The sequence below is a fragment of the Oncorhynchus mykiss genome, chromosome 1 (assembly GCF_057628025.1).
Source record: "Oncorhynchus mykiss isolate SJ-2025 chromosome 1, ASM5762802v1, whole genome shotgun sequence".
NCBI lineage: Eukaryota > Metazoa > Chordata > Actinopteri > Salmoniformes > Salmonidae > Oncorhynchus > Oncorhynchus mykiss.
The window spans coordinates 61763341-61785661 of record NC_143022.1 but is presented as its reverse complement, the minus strand read 5'-3'; the positions used below and the strand labels follow the sequence as shown (position 1 = coordinate 61785661).

At 43.2% G+C, this 22321-nt stretch overlaps 2 protein-coding genes across 3 annotated transcripts; both read left to right on the top strand.

Annotated features, from left to right (window-relative positions):
* Positions 1-507: 507 nt before the first annotated feature.
* On the top strand, positions 508-14250 carry LOC110525652 (putative E3 ubiquitin-protein ligase TRIML1). 2 transcript variants are annotated; one of them, XM_021605982.3, is made up of 6 exons: positions 508-895; positions 983-1078; positions 10643-10879; positions 11014-11033; positions 11217-11359; positions 12777-14250. In XM_021605982.3, the coding sequence occupies exons 1-6, from the start codon at positions 872-874 to the stop codon at positions 13358-13360; spliced, it is 1104 nt and encodes a 367-aa protein (XP_021461657.1). In that variant the 5' UTR covers positions 508-871; the 3' UTR covers positions 13361-14250. The 2 variants fall into 2 exon arrangements, with proteins under 2 accessions (XP_021461657.1, XP_021461652.1); XM_021605977.3 differs by having other exon boundaries at positions 508-1078.
* Positions 14157-22290, top strand: LOC110525645 (factor VII-activating protease). Its single transcript, XM_021605965.3, has 13 exons — positions 14157-14250; positions 14576-14672; positions 14871-14954; positions 16337-16447; positions 16635-16751; positions 16924-17034; positions 17187-17364; positions 18358-18455; positions 18689-19118; positions 20427-20569; positions 21039-21173; positions 21480-21625; positions 21826-22290. Exons 1-13 carry the CDS (start codon positions 14191-14193, stop codon positions 21985-21987), a joined length of 1872 nt encoding a protein of 623 aa, XP_021461640.1. The 5' UTR covers positions 14157-14190; the 3' UTR covers positions 21988-22290.
* Positions 22291-22321: the final 31 nt, after the last annotated feature.

Here is a 22321-nt window from a genome sequence, read left to right as displayed (position 1 = left end):
TGGATAGAACATCTCTGTTAGCTTATAGCCTGCTTACAGCACCTCATACCATGAATGTAAACATATTATTTACAGTAATTTGCCAGGGATCAATTTACACAAGTATATTCAATGTTATAAAGTGCGTATAGGGTTGGTTTCCCGGACACAGATTAACCCTAGTCCTGGATTAAATAGCATGGTCAATGGAGAGCTGTGACATCAGGATGGATGTCACATTGTCGTCTAGTGATTTCCATTGGCAAAGGTTGACCAATCCAAAGCTAGAATAATGGAAAAGGGTTACAACAATGACACTGGAACTTAGAAGACAGATGCCTGATGACCTGTATGGTCTGTCTGGAGTAATTTACAGGATAGCGTGTTTGAGTGAGTTGGACAGACAGCTCAAGGTGAATACTTTCCAAGGCAGAGAAAAAGGGATCCACTGACATAACCATAGAAATAGAATGACTAGAATGGATAATCCCCTCAGACCACAGCAATTTGATAGCACCCTCATGGATACACCCAATCTGGCTCAATGAATGGGCCATGTCTGTTCTAGTGATTCTATTTATACGGACACAACACTATCCACTATGCTCTGGCACCTAACCTTGTGACACTAGAGGGCCAGGTGCCTGTGTCTTAAATCACTCTGCTGCTCCAGAGGTATGGTATGTATGAGACAGGCCATTCTATAAACAGAGGAAGAGAGACACATGCAGACAGACACAAGAGATGGACGTGAATGAGAGTAGTCTCTACTGATTTAAGACTAACTGACACAGGACTAAAAGTCTTTGGCTTATTACAACTTCACTTGGCAGCATCATTAGCCGAGCTCTTCGTCATTGGTATAACTGATCATCTCCCTTAGAGTAAGACCATGGAGATGAAGACCCAGGCTCAGGTGTGTGCTACTGTGCTTCAAAAGAGGGAATTTGGTGGGATCCATCTTGGCTCTTTTTTTTGTTATTCTGAAACCTTCTCTCTCCAGGAGATGCTGTTGAAGCACCAGGAATGTCTGAAGAGGCAAAGAGAAGCGGTGAAGTTCCGAATGAAGAAATTAAGCACAAAGCAAACTGAAATCACTGTAAGTAAACTAACAGCATGGGGATTAATCTGTGTGAACAGACGCATCACACTACCATGTTAGTCATATTAAACGCACACATGAAAGTTCCAGTGAAATTGTTGGGGTCTGAGGGGCTTCGGCCCTTCTAGAATTTATATTTGGTAACACTTCTTTGTAACAAGTATGTAACAAGAATTGTAATTAACTGTAATAATACATAGTTAAACTGTAATAACAACATGTAACTGGAGGTAAAACAGTCTGTAATTACAGAGGTGTAACAATGAACGCTTGTTACCATGCTTGTTACAAATCTTAACGTTTCCGATAGCATCCCAATCAAATATCCTAAAGCACTATATTTCAGCCTGCACAAATCATGTGATTAGTTAGCTCATTTAAAATCAACCACTTCATTGACTGACACAACTCTGACACAATAAATGGCTCTGTAGTCTTTAGGCCCAATGAATAAAACAAGTTCACATTACTTTCAATTGTTAAGTCAATTAATGGTGTATTTGACAATCGGTAGATTATTTTAACCAAACATTTTTAGACACATGAATAAACAGTTATGGTTAAAATTGTGAGATAGTCATTCGTGCTTAACAAATTGAAAGCCTATTGCCTTTTTGCTGCCTACTGCCTTTTTGTCCCAGACTTGGCAATCCGGTACCGCTTGCCATGCGGTACTAGAGAGAACAGTCTATGACTGGGGTGGCTGGGGGTCTTTGACAATTTTTAGGGCCTTCCTCTGACAACGCCTGGTGTAGAGGTTCTGGATGGCAGATAGCTAAGCCCCAGTGATGTACTGGGCCGTACGCACTACCCTCTGTAGTGCCTCGCGGTCGGAGGCCGAGCAATTGCTGTACCAGGCAGTGATGTAACTAGTCAGGATGCTCTCAATGTTGCAGCTGTAGAACCTTTTGAGGAGCTCACGACCTATGCCAAATCTTTTTAGGTTCCTTAGGGGGAACAGACTTTGACGTGCCCGCTTCACGACTGTCTTGGTGTGTTTGGACCATTCTAATTTGTTGGTGATGTGGACACCAAGGAACTGGAAGCTCTCAACCTGCTACACTACAGCCCCGCCGATGAGAATGGGGGCGTGCTTGGTCCTCCTTTTCCTGTAGTCTACAGTCATCTCCTTAGTCTTGGTTACATTGAGGGATAGTTTGTTATTCTGGCACCACTCGGCCAAGTCTCTGTTGGCATAACTAACAGCTGTGTTGGTTATGCTAGCTAGTTAACTGTAGCCAGATAATAATAACTTCTCTAGGCTATTTAGCTAGCTAGTTACCATCTACAGAATAGACCTTCAATGCAATATGATGAATTCTCTAAACTTGACTAGCTAGCTACCTAAATCTGTAAATCTAGCTATGCTATGGTCACTATTCGCCAGCTAACTAGCTAACGTTAGCTGGGCTCTATGGTCTAATCTTCCTTGAACATTGTTCTCAGGGTATCGGTACCTCAAGGGTATTACATGAGACACAACCAGCATGTTAACGTTAGTTAGCTAGCTTGCTACTTGTGTCACACTATGAGTAACGTAAAGTCCTTTTCAATGTACTGTAAGCTAACGCACTTCTGTACATCGTGCTGTAACGTACAATTTACCTTATTTTAGCGCCCCAAAAATAAACTTCCAGGTCAACTGTAATATGAATACAATTGTAAAGCACAATTTCTCCCCTTTCCAGCAAAATCAATGACGAGACCTTCATCGTCTCTGCATGATTGAAGAAGGCAATGAGCCTTCTTTTAAAAAAATGACAGGTGTGGAAGTGAAACCTACTGCGTGATAGGGAAAGGGGGAGATAAGCCGTGTGGGGAAACGCCCAATCTGTTCAACTTATCACCTCTAAAATGTTAATGAAACACTATAAAGAGTTTATTTAATGTGTCATTATATAATGTGTCATTATATATATATATATAAAAAGGAGTACGGGAAAAACACGCTGGATGACTTGACTAAACATGCAAGATGAACTGGCACTGAGAGACAGGAAACACAGGGATAAATACACTGTGGAAAATAAGCGACACCTGGAGGGGGTGGAGACAATCACAGGAACAGGTGAAACAGATCAGGGCGTGACAGTACCACCCCCACCTGGCTGACCATGGTGTCGGTGGTGGAAATCGGGGATGAAGGCCCGGGTCCAAGATGTCTTTAGCTGGGACCCAGCACCTCTCCTCCGGGCCATAACCCTTCCAGTCAACCAGGTACTGGAAACCCCTGCCCCATGGTCGAACCTTCAGGAGGCGCGTCACCATATACGCTGGATGGCCACCGATAACCCGGGGGGGAGGGATGGGCCTGGAGACAGAAAACAAAGGACTGTGAGACATGGGCTTAATCCTAGACACATGGAAGGTAGAGTGAATCAGATTGTACGGGGGTAACACAAGACGGACAGCAGTGGAACTCAGGACTTTGGAGATGGGAAAAGGACCAATGAACCGGGGAGACAGCTTGCGAGATCCCGAGTGGAAAGCCATACCCTCTGCCCAATGAGGTAGCGGGGACCTGAGGTCCGGCGATGGTTCGCTTGTCGACGATCCCTGTAGTTGATCTTGAGAATAGCAGCCCTGGATCTTTTACAGGTACGTCGACAGCGGAAGACAAACATCTGGGCCAAGGGTACGCTGACCTCCTGCTCTTGTTCCGGGAAGAGTGGAGGCTGATACCCCATGGAGCACTCGAAAGGGGAGAGTCCCATGGCAGAACTGGGAAGGGTGTTCCGGGCATACTCCACCCAGTCCAGTTGACGGCTCCAGGTAGTTGGGTTGGTTGAGACCAGGCACCTTAACGTGGTCTCCAGGTCTTGGTTGGCTCGCTCCGAACTGACCGTTAGTTTTGGGATGGAATCCGGATGACCGACTGGCCGACGACCCAATAAGTTTTCAGAATGGCTTCCAGAACTGAGATGAGAACCCTGATCGGACACCATATCTACTGGAGTCCATGTCTACTGGGAGTCCATGTATCCGGAAGACATGCTGGGCCGTCTCCTTGGCAGAAGGAAGTTTGGGGAGAGGGATGAAATGGGCGGCCTTGGAGAACCGATCGACTACCGTCAGAATGACCTTGTTGCCATCAGACAGAGGGAGCCCAGTGACAAAGAGATATATGAGACCAGGGACGATGAGGCACCGGTAGTGACTGAAGGAGGCCTGAAGGAGCTTGCCGTGGAGTCTTGATTCTGAGCACACACTGTGCATGCGGCAACGAAGGTGGGCCACCAGAAATGTTGTTGGAGGAAGCCTAGTGTACGACGGAACCCTGGATGACAGGTCAGTCTGGAGGAATGAGCCCATTCCAGGACCCGGGACAGGACTGGATTAGGGACAAACATCATTTTTGTCATGCCCCCTTCAGATCCAGGCTGGGAGCGTTGTGCCTCACGGACCAGGTACTCAATACCCCAATCCACAGTGGCAGCAAGGCATGAGGTAGGGAGAATGGTTTCAGAGGTTGAGGGTGTGGCAGAGGAACTGTATAGGCGGGAGAGGGCATCATGCTTTACATTCTTTGATAGGAGATGGTTAAATCTGGTGAACAGGAGGGCCCACCAGGCCTGCCTGGAGTTAAGGCGCTTGGTTGTACGGAGATTTTCCAGGTTTTTATGGTCAGACCAGACCAGGATTGGCTGTTCTGCTCCTTCCAGCCAGTGCCTCCACTCTTCCAACGCCATCTTCACCACCAGGAGTTCTTGGTTGCCAACATCGTAGTTCCTTTCACAAGGATTGAGACGATGGGACAGGAAGGCACAGGGATGAAGCGTCTGGTCCTGGGCTGATCGCTGGGACAGGATGGCCCCCACTCCAACATCCGAAGCATCCACTTCCACCACAAATTGACGCGAAGGGTCCGGATGGATGAGGACGGGTGCTGTTGTAAACCGATGCTTCAGGTCCACAAAGGCTTTGTCAACAGCTGGAGACCATTTGAACGGTACATTGGGAGAGGTGAGTGCCGAGAGGGTGGCTGACAGGGTGCTGTAGTCCCGAATGAAACAACGGTAGAAGTTTGAAAAACCAAGAAACCGCAGCCTGGATGTTGGTTGAGGCCAATCCACCACTGCTTTCAACTTTTCTGGATTCATCTGAACATTGCCCTCAGCAATGACATATCCCAGAAAGGTGATTGTAGAGCAGTGGAACTCACACTGGGGAACGGTTGGTTCCCCAGGAGGAGTTGAAGGACCTGTCTGACATGAAGAACATGTTCTTGTGCAGATCGGGGGAAAAAACAGGATGTCGTCAAGGTACATGAACACATGTAAGAACACATGCATGTCCCGAAGCACATTATTGACCAAAACCTGGAAAACAGCGGGGGCGTTGGTGACTCCAAATGGCATGACCTGGTACTCATAATTTCCACTGGCTATGTTGAAGGCTGTCTTCCAATCATCCCCCTTGGGTATCCGAACCAGGTGGTAGGCATTTTGAAGGTCCAACTTAGAAAATATGGTGTCCCCCAGGAGAGGTTCAAACGCCGAGGAGAGGTAGGGGGTAACGATTCTTGAGTCATGGTATTCTGTGGGGATAGCAGAGACATCCACAGTCTTGCTGTGCTTGCTGTGCTGCTTGAAGGCAGTGGGAATGGCAAAATGGGCTCCAACCCAGGATGGAGCTTGTGGTCCAATCTATCATTGGATTGTGCTTTTGAAGCCAAGAAAATCATAAAACAACCGGAACATGGGGAGATGCAATGAGGAGGAACTCTATTGTCTCACTGTGGTTGCCAGAAACCCGTAATTGAACGGGCACAGTACTATGGGTGAGAGTCAATGAGCACTCGGAGAGACTTAGATTGGTCTCCCCACAGCACAAAAGCAAAAAGGGGTGTGTGGGTGATGGGAATTAGGGAACTCCCATTCTGACTCACCATAGTACTGGTACCCACTAGAGACAAAGGTTCCGTAATAGGGCAGGTAGCTATAAAATGTCCTGCCCCTCCACAGTACAGACAACAGTTGTTATTCATTCTACGTGAGCGCTCCCAAACTGATAGCCTAGTTCTTCCCAACTGCATGGGCTCAGGAGTATCCAACTCACCAGTTGTAGATTCTCGAGAGGGATTGGGTGACTTCAAATCCTCTCGGAAGAGCTGCCTTCGGAAACTTCCGGATTCCCTTGGAGGTGAACACGCCATAGCGGGTGCACGAGTGTGCCTGAGACCAGACCTCCTCTCACTCTTCCGTTCCCTTAGGCGTCCATCAATTTTAATGGTAAGGGCGACAAGGGAGTCGAAATCCATCGGAAATTCCTGAGCAGCTAGCTCATCCTTTACATCCTCAGATAATCTGTGCAAAAAAGTATTGAAAAGACACTCCAGATTCCAGGAACTCTCGACGGCCAACGCACAAAAATCAACCGCATAGTCTGCCACACTATGGGAGTTTTGATGTAAGTCAAGCACTTTACTGGCCGCCTTTCTCCCGGAAACCGCATTCCTCCAGATGCCCACAAATGGCAGATTGTTGCTCCCAAACTGCCGTAGCCCAGGAGAGCGCCCTTCCCGACATTAGTGTAATAATATACGCTTCCTTCGATCTGTCTGAAGGAAACGAAGATGGCTGTAGCTCAAAAATAAGCGAGCAATGAGAAACAAATGGATGGAGGCCACTGTGTTCTTGGGAACCTTCTTGGGAATCAATGCTGCAGAATAATTTTTGGAATCCCTTCCCCAGATCTGTGCCTCGACACAATCCTGTCCCGGAGTTCTAATCAAAACAAATCAAATCACATTTTATTTGTCACATGCACCGAATACAACAACCTTACAGTGAAACACTTACAAGCCTTTAACTGGCAATACAGTATTAAGAGAAAAGAAGAAGAAATATAACAAAAAATTAAGGAGCAACAATAAAATAATAGCAGTGTGGCTATATACATGGGATTCCGGTACAGAGTCAATGTGCAGGGGGCACCGGTTAATTGAAGTAATTGACGTAATGTGTACATGTAGGTAGAGGTAAAGTGACTATGCATGGAAAATAAACAGAGAGTAGCAGCAGCGTAAAACTGGAGGGTGGGGTGGGGACAATGCAAATAGTCCGGATAGCCATTTGATTAACTATTAAAGAGTCTTATGGCTTGGGGGTAGAAGCTGTTATGAAGCCTTTTGACCTAGACTTGGCATTCCGGTACCGCTTGCCGTGCGGTAGCAGAGAGAACAGTCTACAACTAGGGTGGCTGGAGTACATGGCAATTTTTTGGGTGTCCCTCTGACACCACCTGGTATAGAGGTCCTGGATGGCAGGAAGTTTGGCCCCAGTGATGTACTGGGCCGTACGCACTACCCTCTGTATTGCCTTGTAGTCGGAGGATGAGCAGCTGCCATACCAGGTGGTGATGTAACCAGTCAGGATGCGCTCGATGGTGCAGCTGTAGAACTTCACGACTGTCTTGGTGTGTTTGGACCATGATAGTTTGTTGGTGATGTGGACACCAAGGAACTTGAAGCTCTCAACCTGCTCCAGTACAGCCCTGTCAAGGAGAATGGGGGCGTACTCTGTCTTCCTTTTTCTGTAGTCCACAATCATCTCCTTTGTCTTGGTCTCTTTGAGGGAGAGGTTGTTATCGTGACCTCACACTGCCAGGTCTCTGACCACCCCCCTATAGGCTGTCTCATCGTTGTCAGTGATCAGGCCTACAAATGTTGTGTTGTCGGCAAACTTAATGATGGTGTTGGAGTTGTACTTGGCCATGCAGTCATGGGTAAACAGGGAGTACAGGAGGGGACTGAGCACTCACTCCTGAGAGGCCCCTGTGTTGAGGACCAAAATGGCAGATGTGTTGTTACCTACCCTTACCACCATGGTGCGGCCCGTCAGGAAGTCCAGGATCCAGTTGTAGAGGGAGGTATTTAGTCCCAGAGTCCTTAGTTTAGTGATGAGCTTTGAGGGCACTATGGTTTTGAACGCATGCTCTCTTGCATGCTTCAGTGTTGCTTGCCTCAAAGCTAGCATAGACGTTATTTAGCTCGTCTGGTAGGTTTGTGTAACTGGGCAGCTCGCGGCTGTGCTTCCCTTTGTAGTCCGTAGTAGTTTGCAAGCACTGCCACATCCAACGAGCATCAGAGCCGGTGTAGTATTCAATCTTAGTCCTGTATTCACAGTTTGCCTGTTTGATGGTTCGTCGGAGGTCATAGTGGGATTTCTTCTTAGCACCCGGGTTAGAGTTCCGCTTCTATTCTTTAGTTCAGTGTGGCTGTTGCCTGTAATCCATGACTTCTGATTGGGGTATGTACATACGGTAACTGTGGGGACGACGTTATCGATGCACTTATTGATGAAGCCAGTGACTGATGTGGTGTACTCCTCAATGCCATCGAAAGAATCCCGGAACATATTCCAGTCTGTACTAGCAAAACAGTCCTATAGCTTAGCGGACAATACCTTCGACCGCATGGCTTGGTTTTTTCTCTGACATGCACTGTCAACTGTAGGACCTTATATAGACAGGTGTGTGCCTTTAAAAATCATGTCCAATCAATTGAATTTAGCACAGGTGGACTCCAATCAAGTTGTAGAAACATCTCAAGGATAATCAATGGGAACAGGATGCACCTGAGCTCAATTTCGAGTCTCATAGCAAAGGTTCTGAATACTTAAGGTATTTTTGTATTAAATTTTTTATAAATTTGTAGACATTTCTAAAAACTTGTTTTATGCTTTGTCATTATGGGGTATTGTGTGTAAATTGATGAGGAAATACATTTAATTAGAATAAGGCTGTAACGTAGCAAAATGTGGGATAAGTCAAGCTGTCTGAATACTTTCCGAATGCACTATACATTAACTACAATATTTACAAGTAAGTACCCCTCAAGATACACTTAATTTTAACTAGCTAAATCCTGTGTAACACCTAGTAATTACATTGTACTTTTACATGTACTTGTGTGTTTATTATTCCACTTGAGGATGACACCCACTTGAGGATGACACCCGTATGGTAGACCCCAGTTAGTGAGGTTGACCTATATCTTATCTGTTTTGTAAACTCAACCAAGTTAATAACCTCTCTGGGATATGTGGGACGCTAGCATCACACCTGGCCAAAAGCCAGGGAAAATGCAGAGTGCCAAATTCAAATAAATTACTATAAAAATCAAACTTTCATTAAATCACACATACAAGATAGCAAATTAAAGCTACACTTGTTGTGAATCCAGCCAACATGTCAGATTTCAAAAAGGCTATTTGGCGAAAGCAAACAATGCTATTATCTGAGGATAGCACCTCCATAAACAAAGAGAGAAACCATATTGCAACCCTGCAGGCGCGACGCGACACAAAACGCAGAAATAAAAATATAATTCATGCCTTACCTTTGACAAGCTTCTTTTGTTGGCACTCCAATATGTCCCATAAACATCACAAATGGTCCTTTTGTTCGACTAATTCCGGCGATATATGTTATGGCGCGTTTGATCCAGAAAAACACCGGTTCCAAAAGTTACCTGTAGTAAACTTTGCCAAAACATTTCAAGCTACTTTTGTAATACAACTTCAGGTATTTTTTAACGTAAATAATTGATCAAATTGAAGACGGGATAATCTGTGTTCAATACAGGAGGAAAACAAACTGTAGCTAGCTTTCTGGTGACGCGCCTCTATCTAACAGTACACTTCAAGTGACCCTCGTTCAAGATGGCCGTCCTTCTTCATTACACAAAGGAATAACCTCAACCAATTTCTAAAGACTGTTGACATCCAGTGGAAGCGATAGTAACTGCAAGAAGGTCCCTTAGAAATCTGGATTCCCAATGAAACTCATTGAAAAGAGAGTGACCTCAATAAAAACAAATATCTGAATGGTTTGTCCTCAGGGTTTCGCCTGCTAAATAAGTTCTGTTATACTCACAGATATGATTTAAACAGTTTTAGAAATTTCAGAGGGTTTTCTATCCAAATCTACTAATTATATGCATATCTTATCTTCTGGGGATGAGTAGCAGGTAGTTGAATTTGGGCATGCATTTCATCTGGACGTGAAAATACTGCCCCCTGTCACCAAGAAGTTAACCCAGATGGTACACTGTTTGGGGGCAAGTGCTAGCAACAATATTGAGTGGACATTTTGAAGAGTGTGCATTCACAGATAGGAAATCAGAGTTTATGTCATCTCGGGACACCCAGCGCATCTGTCCACAAGAGATTATACCCTCGGATGAAGCTGAGAAGAAACAAAACACTGGTGAAGTTAGTGAAAACTTGACCATTTGTAACAAGCATTGTAACATGCATTCGTTGTTACACCTCCGCAATTACAGAATGCAATTGATGACCTGTTGATATTACAGTGGAACTGTGAGTTATTACAATTACCTTCAATGCTTGTCACAGAGTAATTATCCATGCAATTACACTGTAAGGATCCCTTAAAAGGAAGTGTTGCTTTATATTTCTGTGGTCACATCTCATATCTATATTTCAATGGTGTCTATTTGTGCTAAAAAAAAACTCTCAAAGCATGTGCACATGAAGCTCTAAGATGGGATATGTTGCAATGACTTTCACACTGATTGAGTCTGTGTCACCCAACCAGAAAAAGTCATCAGCAATGAGGGAGAGTATAAGGAAGAAGTATGAGGACATCCAGAGGGTTCTGGATGAGGACCTGGGGATGACTCTAACCCACCTGGAGATGGAGGAGAGAGCTGCAGTCACAGCCCTGGAGGACCTGATGGAGAAGAACTGCACCATCATTCAGGAGATAGAGCAGGATCTGGCCAGGCTCACAGCTGAGCTGGCCCAGAAGGACTTTCTACTGCCTTATTCACTGGTGATTTGGCTCTTCGGTTCTATTTAACATGAACTCATTCAATGGATATTGATGATGGATGTAACTATGATATGTACATATTGTGAACTGCCTATTCATTGTCACTATCTTTATTTCCTACCCATCTTCTCCAGGACACTGAGATAGTTGGCAGGTATGTCATTTGATCCAGATAAATTGTTTGTTTCTTATACCACATGCAAATCAGATACAAATATTTTTTAGGGAAACCTGTGATTGACAAATATGTTTTCAATCATCATTATTGATCATGAACTGTCACTGTTCATGTGATGGCTCCTGCAGTAAATATTGATGTCTGTCTTCTCTCACCCAGAGTGATAGATCTGCTGAGCAGGACAGATCCCAGCAAAGTGAACTTGGATGAGCCTAAAGCTGACCAGATCCTCAGCCTCACCAACAACATGCTGCTACTCATACGCTCCCAGACCCCCATCACCAAGAGACTCATCAAGAGCTGTGAGTTCCCTTAGTATTCCATGAAGTCTTTTCATTTTTAATGATTTCATTCATAAGATGTGATGTCAATCACACTTGAAGCGAGATAGGCAGGTTCTTTTTTTACACCCAGAGGTCTGTCAGAGTTATTTCGTTATAGATGTGTTACATCTATAATGTATGTGTGGGTAAGCCATTTTAACATGCAGCATGTTTTTGAACCTAAAAATGCAATCTCAATTGTACCTCACACTGCCCTCTCCCACCGTGACAAGAGGGGAAATAACTATGCTAGAATGCTGTCATACAGCTCAGTGTCCACACCATAGTTCCCTCCAAGCTCATCACCAAGCTGGGGATGCTGGAACTGAACACCTCCCTCTGCAACTGGATCCTGGATTTCCTGAAGGGTCACCCTCAGGTGGTAAGGGTAGGCAACAACACCTCCGCCACGCTGACCCTGAACAGGGTGTCCTTCAGGGTTGTGTGCTTAGTCCCCTCTAGTACTCCCTGTTCACCCACAACTGATTGGCCACGCATGACTCCATCATCAATTTGTCTGATGACACAACAGTGTCTCACCGAAGGCGATGAGACAGCCTACAGGGAGGATGTAAGAGACTTGGCAGTGTGGTGCCAGCACAACCTCTCCTTCAAAGTCAGTAAGACCAAGAAGCTGATCGTGGACTATAGGGGAAAGAGGGGAGAGCACATCCCCATACACATTGACAGGGCTGGTCAAGAGCTTCAAGTTCCTTGGTGTCCACATCACTAAGGACTTAACATGGTCCACACACACTCGCACAGTCAAGAAGAGGGCATAATAGGCTGAACATTTTTGGCATGGGCCCCAAGGTCCCCAACAAATTCTACAGCTGCACCATCAAGAGTGTCTTGACTGGCTGCATCACAGCTTGGTATGTCAAGTGCACTGCCAAGTGCTACATAGGGTGGTGAGGACAGCCCAGTACATCACTGGGGATGAGTCCACTTTGACATAATGGGGTATTGTGTGTAGGCCAGTGACACAAAATCTCAATTTAATCTATTTTCAATTCAGGCTGTAACACAACAAAATGTGGAAAAAGTTACACTTTGTAACCCTGCACATTGATCTAGTACTGGTACTCCCTGTATATACCTGTAGATCCATTCTTGTGTATTTTATTCCTCGTGTTACTATTTTTCATTGTATTGATATTTTTAAACTCTGCATCAATAGGAAGGGCTAGTAAGCAAGCATTTCACTGTAAAGTCTACACACGTTGTATTTGGTGCATGTGACAAATAAAATCTGATTTGATTTTAAAACCTAAAACTCTGTGATTTCAAATTTTTATCAGCACAAAGCGGTTATGGCTCGCCACACCCAGCCAGTGAGAATATTTTCTTTTAAATATTGTCATTTCTCATGGTAAAAATACACATCTGTCCCCAGATTCCACAGAGGTTTCCCTGGACCCAGAGACAGCGCACCCTAAGCTGATAATTTCCCCACGCGGTGACAGTGCCACCTACACAGACACCTGGCAGGAACTACCAGAGCTCCCGGGCCGCTTTGACACCACCCTCAACGTGATCAGCCTGCAGGGTTTCAGCTCTGGGCGTCACTACTGGGAGATAGATGTGGCTGGTAAGACGTACTGGGAGCTGGGCCTCACCTACCCCACCATCTCCCGCAAGGGCAGAGCTGAGGACTGTTGGCTGGGCCGTGGCTCTGACTCCTGGGCTGTGGAGTTCTTTGATGGGGAGTACACAGCCTGGCACAGTGGGGTGCCCCACCAGCTGCCTGTCACAAAACACTTCAGCCGTATTGGGGTGCTATGTAGTTTCCCAGGGGGCCTGGTGTCTTTCCTGGGGGCGGACAGCATGACCCCTCTGTTCTCATTCTGCGCAGGGGCTTTCAGGGACTGTCTCCACCTGGCGTTGTGCTCAGGTCACGATCACAATGGTACAAACACCAAACCCATTGTGATCTGTAACGCACCTCCTAGTGCTTTCCAGAATGCCCAGGAATGCTGACTCTGCTTCTTATGATGCTCCTACTGACTCTTAAAGGCTTTATCATTGGATCATCAGCATTTAGTCAGCGATGTTATTTGACAATTTCTCATGTTGCTGCTCTTTTATCTATACAAGTACTTAAATATGCATTATGTAATCTATTAATGACTGGATTTAAGGTGCTGTTTCGAGGTAGAAGGGGAGGATCAAGATCCTTTTAAATGTATTGTGGTTCCAGTTTTAGAGAAGTCCATATCGTTCTAACCAAAGTATTAGTGGTTTTAGCTATCAAATAAATATATATATATATATATATATATATATATATATATATATATATTGCTGCTCTGTAAACCAGACAGGGCCACAGAAGGAAGATTTGCCGTAAAATAAACTTCATGCCCCTGGAGAGTAGCCTACACAGCTAACATGTGATGTGAATCCAAAGTCTACACTCAAACAAAAAACAATCTCTCTTTGTAAATAGGATCTCTGAGCTCTAATGGTAATATCCAATAGTAAATGACTAGTCCTATGTGCTAACTATATTTTCACAAACAATCTAGGTCAGTGTTGCCTGAATTGATGAATCACTTACTGTTAGAGTTGCAGATAATGTGTATGTTTGTTTATTATATGTGTTTTAAGGTAAGCTCTCTTTAAATGAAAAAAAAAACTCTGACACCTCTGACACCCCCTTAGTCAATAGAACGGTAGTGAGCGGTGAGAGACCTAGATGCCAAAGCACTCTGTGCATACAAAGGTTAGTCTTCCCACACAAATGGTTGGGAAATGATGTGGGTGATCTGACAGAATTACTCTTCTAGCCGCACACAATCACTGCCATCATGAACTCCAAGCCTCTTTTCTTCTGCCTCTTCCTTGTATTGCTAATTCTACCTGTTCAAGTAGGTATTCTACTCATTTGATTTTCTTTTGCAGTAAATATCAGGAATAAAAGGGTGATAGTTTAGAGTTGCAAGTTTAGAGTAGATGCCTGTCGAATGTGTTTGCTCTCCAGTACAACATTTTTCCAGTTGTTTAATTGTTTATTTTGCTGTGTTTAATAAAATCTAAAAGATGTGTTGTTTACAAGTTTTGCAGTTTGGCAAATATTGCATGAGTGCTGGCATTAGGCCTACTGTTGCACTGGTAAAATACAAATGTAGTAAATGCTACTACTGTCCATAATGTTACTTGGTTGAAAGAAGAATGATGACATCTTTTATTCAGTTACGTAAACAAGAGAAGCATGGAAAACATCCGAAACCGGAAAAACACAGCAAAAAGCCTGAAAGAAAGTACAGAAGACACGAGGATATTCTGAAGGGTAAACATATGATTTATTCATATATTATTATTATTCATATTTATTCATATTATTTATTCATAATGCACAATAGTATAGGCTTTCACAATATGCTTTCACACGCATGCACACACACAGACATAAAGAGAGAGGGGAAGAGGGAGAGGGAGAGCTAGACCATGTGACACGACAATGTTTGATAGTGTATCTCCGCTCTAGATCCATTCTTTGAGATCGTAGACGAACCAGGTGAGGACGATAGTGATGATCCTGACTGGCTTTATGAACTCCAAGAACCAGATGGTGAGATGTGAAGAAGAAATTGTCTTATGACATGCACTACATTGTAAAACCTTCCCTGCTGTTTTTACCATAACTTAAAGGCAGCAAGATGCCTGAAGGTTACTGTAAAAAAAAAAAAAAAATGACAGTATGTTACCGTACTGTATTTTACAGTATCCAATACTGATATTGTGATATTTTATATTGTTGTTTTAATGCTAACTTGCAGGCAACTGGCTGCCTGTAAGTTACCATAAAACAGATGTACAGTGCATTACTAATCTTTTAACCGTAATTGTACTGAATAATAAATGAACAAAATTGAAATCATTGAGAGGAGATGGGGTTTGCATTTGACAGTATTTTACCGTAATTGTATGCAATTGGTAATGTGTTTACATATTGCAGCATATCAATGAATGCCAGTTTGGAAGTCTTGTTTGGTCTTTTCTATCAATTGCACTATCAGAGGACTAAACAACGGCTTCCAAACTAGTAGTGAATACATGGCAAAACAGACCAAAGGACATGTCAAATACTCAACCATTAAAGGTTTGAGACTTGCTGCCACTCCCATCTTTCCCCTATACACATTTAATTGTTGGGGCACTACTACCACACATCAGTGAAATTGGTACAGCAGTTAAGGTGGCACAAATGTAGCCTCTGACAAGTCACGCTACAGAATATGTTCATGAGCCAGAAAAACTATACCGCGCAACCACTAGTGGTCAAAGGATTTTTGATACCCCAAAGATTATGTGGGGTGGAATTACAGTACCATTCAAAATACAGCAATTCTTTCCCGGCCCACAATATTTTCCCACAATGCACAATAATTTACAGTATGCTGCAGTATAATGCTTAAAAGTATTTAACTGTTGATAAATCTACAAATTTACCGTACTGTAAAAATTAAATGTTTTCATTACACTGTAATATTTGGTGTAATTAAATTTGTAAAGAATTTAAATGTTGTAGACACCCTATTTGATTGGTTCACTTCAGACCTTGATGTCTCTCAATCCTATCACTCAGAATTGTTTGAAAAAGTTGCAAGTTGCAAATCCCATAATGCTATGCAGTTACAGTAATGTACTGTTGAACCAACATTTCCTTGGGATTTACAGTATAATTTACTGTTTACGCGTAGAATCCCCCAGAGTGCATTGCCATTTACAGCAATTAACTGTAAATAATTAGTATGTTACTTTAGTGTTAGTTTTATCAAAACAACATACTGTAGATATAGTATGTCAGATGACATACAATTGTGAGGACACAAGAAGACGCTAAGGTCTATACTGACTGAGTCTAAAGTTGATGCCGAGTCTAAATCAATCACTGTTTGAAACTGCTCATGTAAAAGCCTTCCTCCTCCCCTTGTGTTGTTCATATTGCAGGCCAATGCAACCCAAACCCTTGCCTCAATGACGGTGTGTGTGAGGAGAAGGGAAAGAGAAGGTTCAAATGTGACTGCCCCAAGCCATTCAAGGGCAAGAAGTGCCAGAAAGGTAGGAAAGGGAAAAGAGGCTCCATAAATTGAAAAAGCTTTATACTTTAGTCCTTGGCTTGTATAGTAGATTTTAAATCGTTTTTAGACCAACATTATTTACGACAAAGATTATGCCACATTTGCCTTGCGGATACAGTCAGATGTAGTGAGAAATAAACCGATGTGAATCTGAATTGTTCTTACAGGGCCCAAAAGGTGTAAGAGGGGCACATGTGGTCGTGGCGAGTGTGTGTTGACCTCTAAACCACCTTTCTACGCGTGCAAGTGCAAGCAGCCCTTCCTGCCCCCAGACTGCAAATCACGTGAGAGCCCTCCTGACCTCTTGCCTCTGAATTGTCCTCACAAATTATTCAAATTATTATCCTCTTTCATTTTTTTTTTTTGGTAATGTGAGAAAATAGCAATGTATACTATGGAATTTGTTGGTCATTTTTAGCTAAGCATGATGCTTCTGTAATCACATTCCTTTTCCAGTTGCGGTGTGTCAGCCTAACCCCTGTAAGAATGGAGGCTTGTGCGTCAAGGATGGCATGGACTTTGACTGCCTCTGCCCAGAAGGCTTCAGTGGACGTTTCTGTAATGTTGGTAAATAAATACAGTACATTCCATCTCTTCAGTCAGCCCCCCCAAAAAAATGGGAATTGGAATTTCAGTTTACTGAATTGAGAGAATTTAAATAGAATGGTCAAACCGTTCCTGGTATACTGACTGGATGTAAATGTCATAATCTTGACTAGGCCCAGATGACTGTTACAAGCTCAAGGATGACGGGGAGTCATATCGCGGCAATGTGAGTGAGACAGATTATGGAGAGGAATGTCTCTACTGGAACTCCCATTTCATCCTGGAGAAAGGCTCTGATCCCTTCAATGACTTTGAGGATGACGATGGACTAGGCCCTCATAACTTCTGCAGGTCTGGGCACATATTCACATAGAGTCTCAGAGTATGAGTGATGATGTAGGATCAGTTTATCCTTTTAGATAAGATCAGTATAGTATGCGACTCCGGGATGCTGGCCTTCTAAGCAGAGTTGCAAAGAAAAAGCCATATCTCAGACTGGCCAATAAAAATAAAAGATTAAGATGGATAAAATAACCTAGTCACTAGGCCAGCATCCCGGAGTCGCCTCTTCACTGTTGACGCTGAAACTGATGTTTTGCGGGTACTATTTCATGAAGTTGTCAGTTGAGGACTTGTGAGGCGTCTGTCTCCCAAACTACTTGTCCTCTTGCTCAGTTGTGCACCGGGGCCTCCCACTCCTCTTTCTATTCTGGTTAGAGCCAGTTTGCGCTGTTCTGTGTAGGGAGTAATGCACAGCATTGTACAAGATCTTCAGTTTCTTGGTAATTTCTCACATGGAATAGCCTTCATTTCTCAGAACAAGAATAGACTGACGAGTTTCAGAAGAAAGGTCTTTGATTCTGGCCATTTTGAGCCTGTAATGGAACCCACAAATGCTGATGCTCCAGATACTCAACTAGTCTAAAGAAGGACAGTTTTATTGCTCCTTTAAATCAGCAAAACAGTTTTCAGCTGTGCTAACATAATTGCAAAATAGTTTTCTAATGATCAATTAGCCTTTTAAAATGATAAACTTGGATTAGCTAACACAACGTGCCATTGGAATACAGGAGTGATGGTTGCTGATAATGGGCCTCTGTGCGCACATGTAGATATTCCATAAGAAATCTGCAGTTTCCAGCTACAATAGTCATTTACAACATTAACAATGTCTACACTGTATTTCTGATCAATTTGATGTTATTTTAAATGACAAAAAAACAAGAACATTTCTAAGTGACCCCAAACTTTTGAACGGTAGTGTATACTCATCTCTCTCACACTTAAACATATTGCTTTATACAGCTAACTATCTTGTTTACTGTTGTGTATTGATTGGTCCAGAAACCCAGATGGTGACACTCAGCCATGGTGCTTCATAAGAAGAGGGCGGGTGCTGCTGTGGGATCACTGTGGCGTTAGGGAGTGTGCTAAGCCCACAGGTCAGCATTAAATATCATATCTCTGACAGCTGCCTATATGGACAGGAAGTGAACATCAGGCCAAATAGTTTATCCCGCGGGGATAAGTCAATCAAATCAATCAAATGTATTCACAAAGCCCTTTTTACATCAGCCGATGTCACAAAGTGCTATGCAGAAACCCAACCTAAAACCCCAAACAGCAAGCAATGCAGATGTAGAAGCACGAGTAAAATTGTACTGAATTCTTTCAGCCATGGTCACAACAGATGCTGGTCCTAAGCCTACTACTGGTCCGAAGCCCACTACTACAACTACTACAACTATCAAGCCTACTACTCGTCCCAAAACCACTACTACAACTACTACTACAACACCCAAGGCTGAACCAACACCGGCCAAACCCTCAGCGGGTCCAGAGAAACCTACAGCGCCAAAGCCCAGTGGAGCCCCACGACAGACCACAGCTAGCCCCACCTCTGATAAGCAGTTCACCACCTGTGGAAAGCCCCAGCCGAAGAAGGCCATCACCAGGATCTACGGAGGCTTGAAGGCCGTCCCTGGAGCCCAACCCTGGCAGCTGTCCCTGCAGGTCCGACCCAAGGGCTCCAGCCAGGCATACAGGCACATCTGTGGAGCGGTGCTCATCGATAGCTGCTGGGCTCTGACTGCCGGCCACTGCATGTGAGTATAACTATAATACAGTGCCTTCAGAAAGTATTCATACACCTTGACTTGTTCCACATTTTGTTGTGTTTCAGCCTAAATTGAAAATGGATTCAATATTTTTTTTCTTCACCCATCTATACCCCATAATGACAAAGTTAAAACATGTTTTTTTAAATGTTTGCAAATGTACTGAAAATGAAATACAGAAAACCCCAATTTACATAAGTATTCACACCCCTGAGTCAATAAATGTTAGAATCACCTTTGGCAGCGATTACAGCTGTGGGTCTTAATAGGTAAGTCTCTAAGAGTTTTGCACATCTGGAGTGTACAATATTTGCACATTATTATTTATAATACGCATGAACCCATACAATATAGACCACTGACATAGTGTACCCAGAGATACACTGTACTGTATATACACTATGTCAGTGGTCTATATTGTATGGGTTCTTTCGTTGGTCCTTATGGATGCATGTACCTTCAGAAATTATTCACACCCCCCACATTTTGTTGTGTTACAGCCTGCATCCCGAATGGCACAGTGGTCTAAGGCACTGCATTTCAGTCCAAGAAGCATCACTGCAGTCCCTTACAGCCTTATTCTAAAATGGGATAAAATAGCTTATTCCCTTATCAATCTACACACAATAGTCCATATTGACAAAACAAAAACTGCTAACACATTTACATAAGTATTCACACCATTTACTCAGTACTTTGTTGAAGCACCTTTGGCATCGATTACAGCCTCAAGTCTTCTTGGGTATGACTCTATCAGCTTGGTGGTTCCCCTGATCTGTGCCTCGACACAATCCTGTCTCTGAGCTCTACGGACAATTCCTTAAATCTCATGGCTTGGTTTTTGCTCTGACATGCACTGTCAACTGTGTGACCTTTTATAGGCAGGTATGCGCCTTTCCAAATCATGTCCAGTCAATTGAATTTACGACAGGTGGACTCCAATAAAGTTGTAGATACATCTGAAGGATGATCAATGGAAACAGGATGCACCTGAGCAAAATTTTGAGTCTCATAGCAAATTTTCGGAATACTTATGTAAATAAGGTATTAAAATTAAAATTAGGTTTTAAATTTTTAATACATTTGCAAAGAATTTCAAGAAAACTATTCACGGGGTATTGTGTGTAGGTTGTTGAGGAAATAAATGTATTTAATCCATTTTAAAATAAGGCTGTAACGTAACAAAATGTGAAAAAAGTGAAGGGGTCTGAATACTTTCCGAATGCACTGTATATCAATCCCATGGATCACTGCAAGTAATTTTTGCAACCCTACATTGTGTTTGTGTTGGACCAGTGATCCAAAGGACCAGATGCAGGTGGTGGCTGGGAGTCTGACTCTAGGAAAAGATGTGCCCATTGGGCAGACGATCACAGTGGAGAAAGCTACAAGGCATGAGAATTACAAGGAGACACCCACAGCTGTTTACAATGACATAGGTGATATTTGCACTTGCTCTTTCTCAAAGCTCTGTTTATTGTAGTTTGCATGTCAAGATTTCCTTAAGGATGGTTTATTGTTATTAAGGGTTGGGATCAATTCAGTCAATTGAGGAAGAAAACCGAAAAACTACAATCTCCAATTCAAATAAGGAACAATTGGAATAAGAATTTCAGTAAACTTTTTGAATATAATTTACTGCATATAAATTAAATTGATCCTATTTATACTTTGTATTTTATATGGGTCTATACATTCCTACCTCCTTTAAAAAAAACATGTTCCCATATTATATTTGAATGTATAATATCACGTGCAATATGATTAAATCATTGCTTACATTGTAACTGTGAAGAAATCCCAATTAAAATAGTTCTGAAATTGAAATGAAATTCCATCCCTGATTGTTATATTTTAGTGACTGCAAAGTCAATGTACCATAATATAAATTTCCTTTCTGACCCAAAGCGGTGCTGAAGCTGAAAGCCACAGATGGTCACTGTGCCAGAGAGAGCCAGTTTGTGAAGGCAGCCTGCTTGCCTGATAGCCTATTCCCTGATGGGACTGAGTGCACCATCTCTGGATGGGGCGCTACTGAGGACTGTAAGAGCAGGCTCTACTGCATTTCCTCATGTTCATGTACAATGTGCATGTACCCATGTTGTCATCATGCCCACAGAATATTTATTTAATTATATTACTCGTATCATGTGCATGTACACTAGTCATGTGTTATATAAAAATGTAACTGAATTCAATCAAATGGAATCTGATCATATTACATGGGTATTTTATGTGTGCTTGCAAACATCTGTTATATACTTGTTGTTCTCTTTCTCTACTTTCTAGAATTCCTCAGTGTGTGAACTATTATTTTCCCTTCACTATCACTCTTCTGCTCCCCCGTAGCTGACTACGGCTCCAACCACCTACTGGATGCCCAGGTGCTGCTGATCAGCCAGGAGAGCTGCTCAAGCAGCAAAGTCTATGGAAGCGCCATAGACAACACCATGTTTTGTGCCGGTTACCTGCAGGGAGGAGTGGACTCCTGCCAGGTCAGTGAGTTGATTGGGGTGGATTGATGACTCAATGCTGTGTTTGGGAGATGCTTTGAGACCAACTCTGACGGAGTACGGTACGATATCACATAAAGCATCATTTTGGGGGATTGAATTAGGATTGGATTGAGATTACTTCATGTGTTTGGTATTGAATGGTTTGAAAATGTTTAATGAACACTCCGTGTGACTGACAGGGTGACTCTGGAGGGCCACTGACGTGTAACAAGGAGAGCTCCCATTTCATCTACGGTATAGTGAGCTGGGGAGACCAGTGTGGGTTGAAGAACAAGCCTGGGGTCTACGCACGGGTCTCCCATTACCTTGACTGGATCAAGTCAAAGACACAAGCAGCATAGCTGGGCTATGCCAGTCCATGCAGTTGCAGGCACTAAAAAGTTTGATTACGGCACGGTATTGGCAGAACAATTCCTCAATGCATATGCAACATGGTGCTTTAGTGCCTTCTAGCGGTAGTTTATCACAAAAACCCTGCAGTAGCAAGTGCTAAAATAAGTGTCTCTTAATTGGACCGCTACTGAGTAATCATTGATTTATGTTTGAATATAGCTGACATGCTGTCATTCCAGGATATAAAATTACTGATTTGACTGTAAGAGAACAAAACCATTAAAACGTCCCTCTATGGACCTTCCTGCAAAGATGGGGATTCTGAATACTGTCTATTATTTT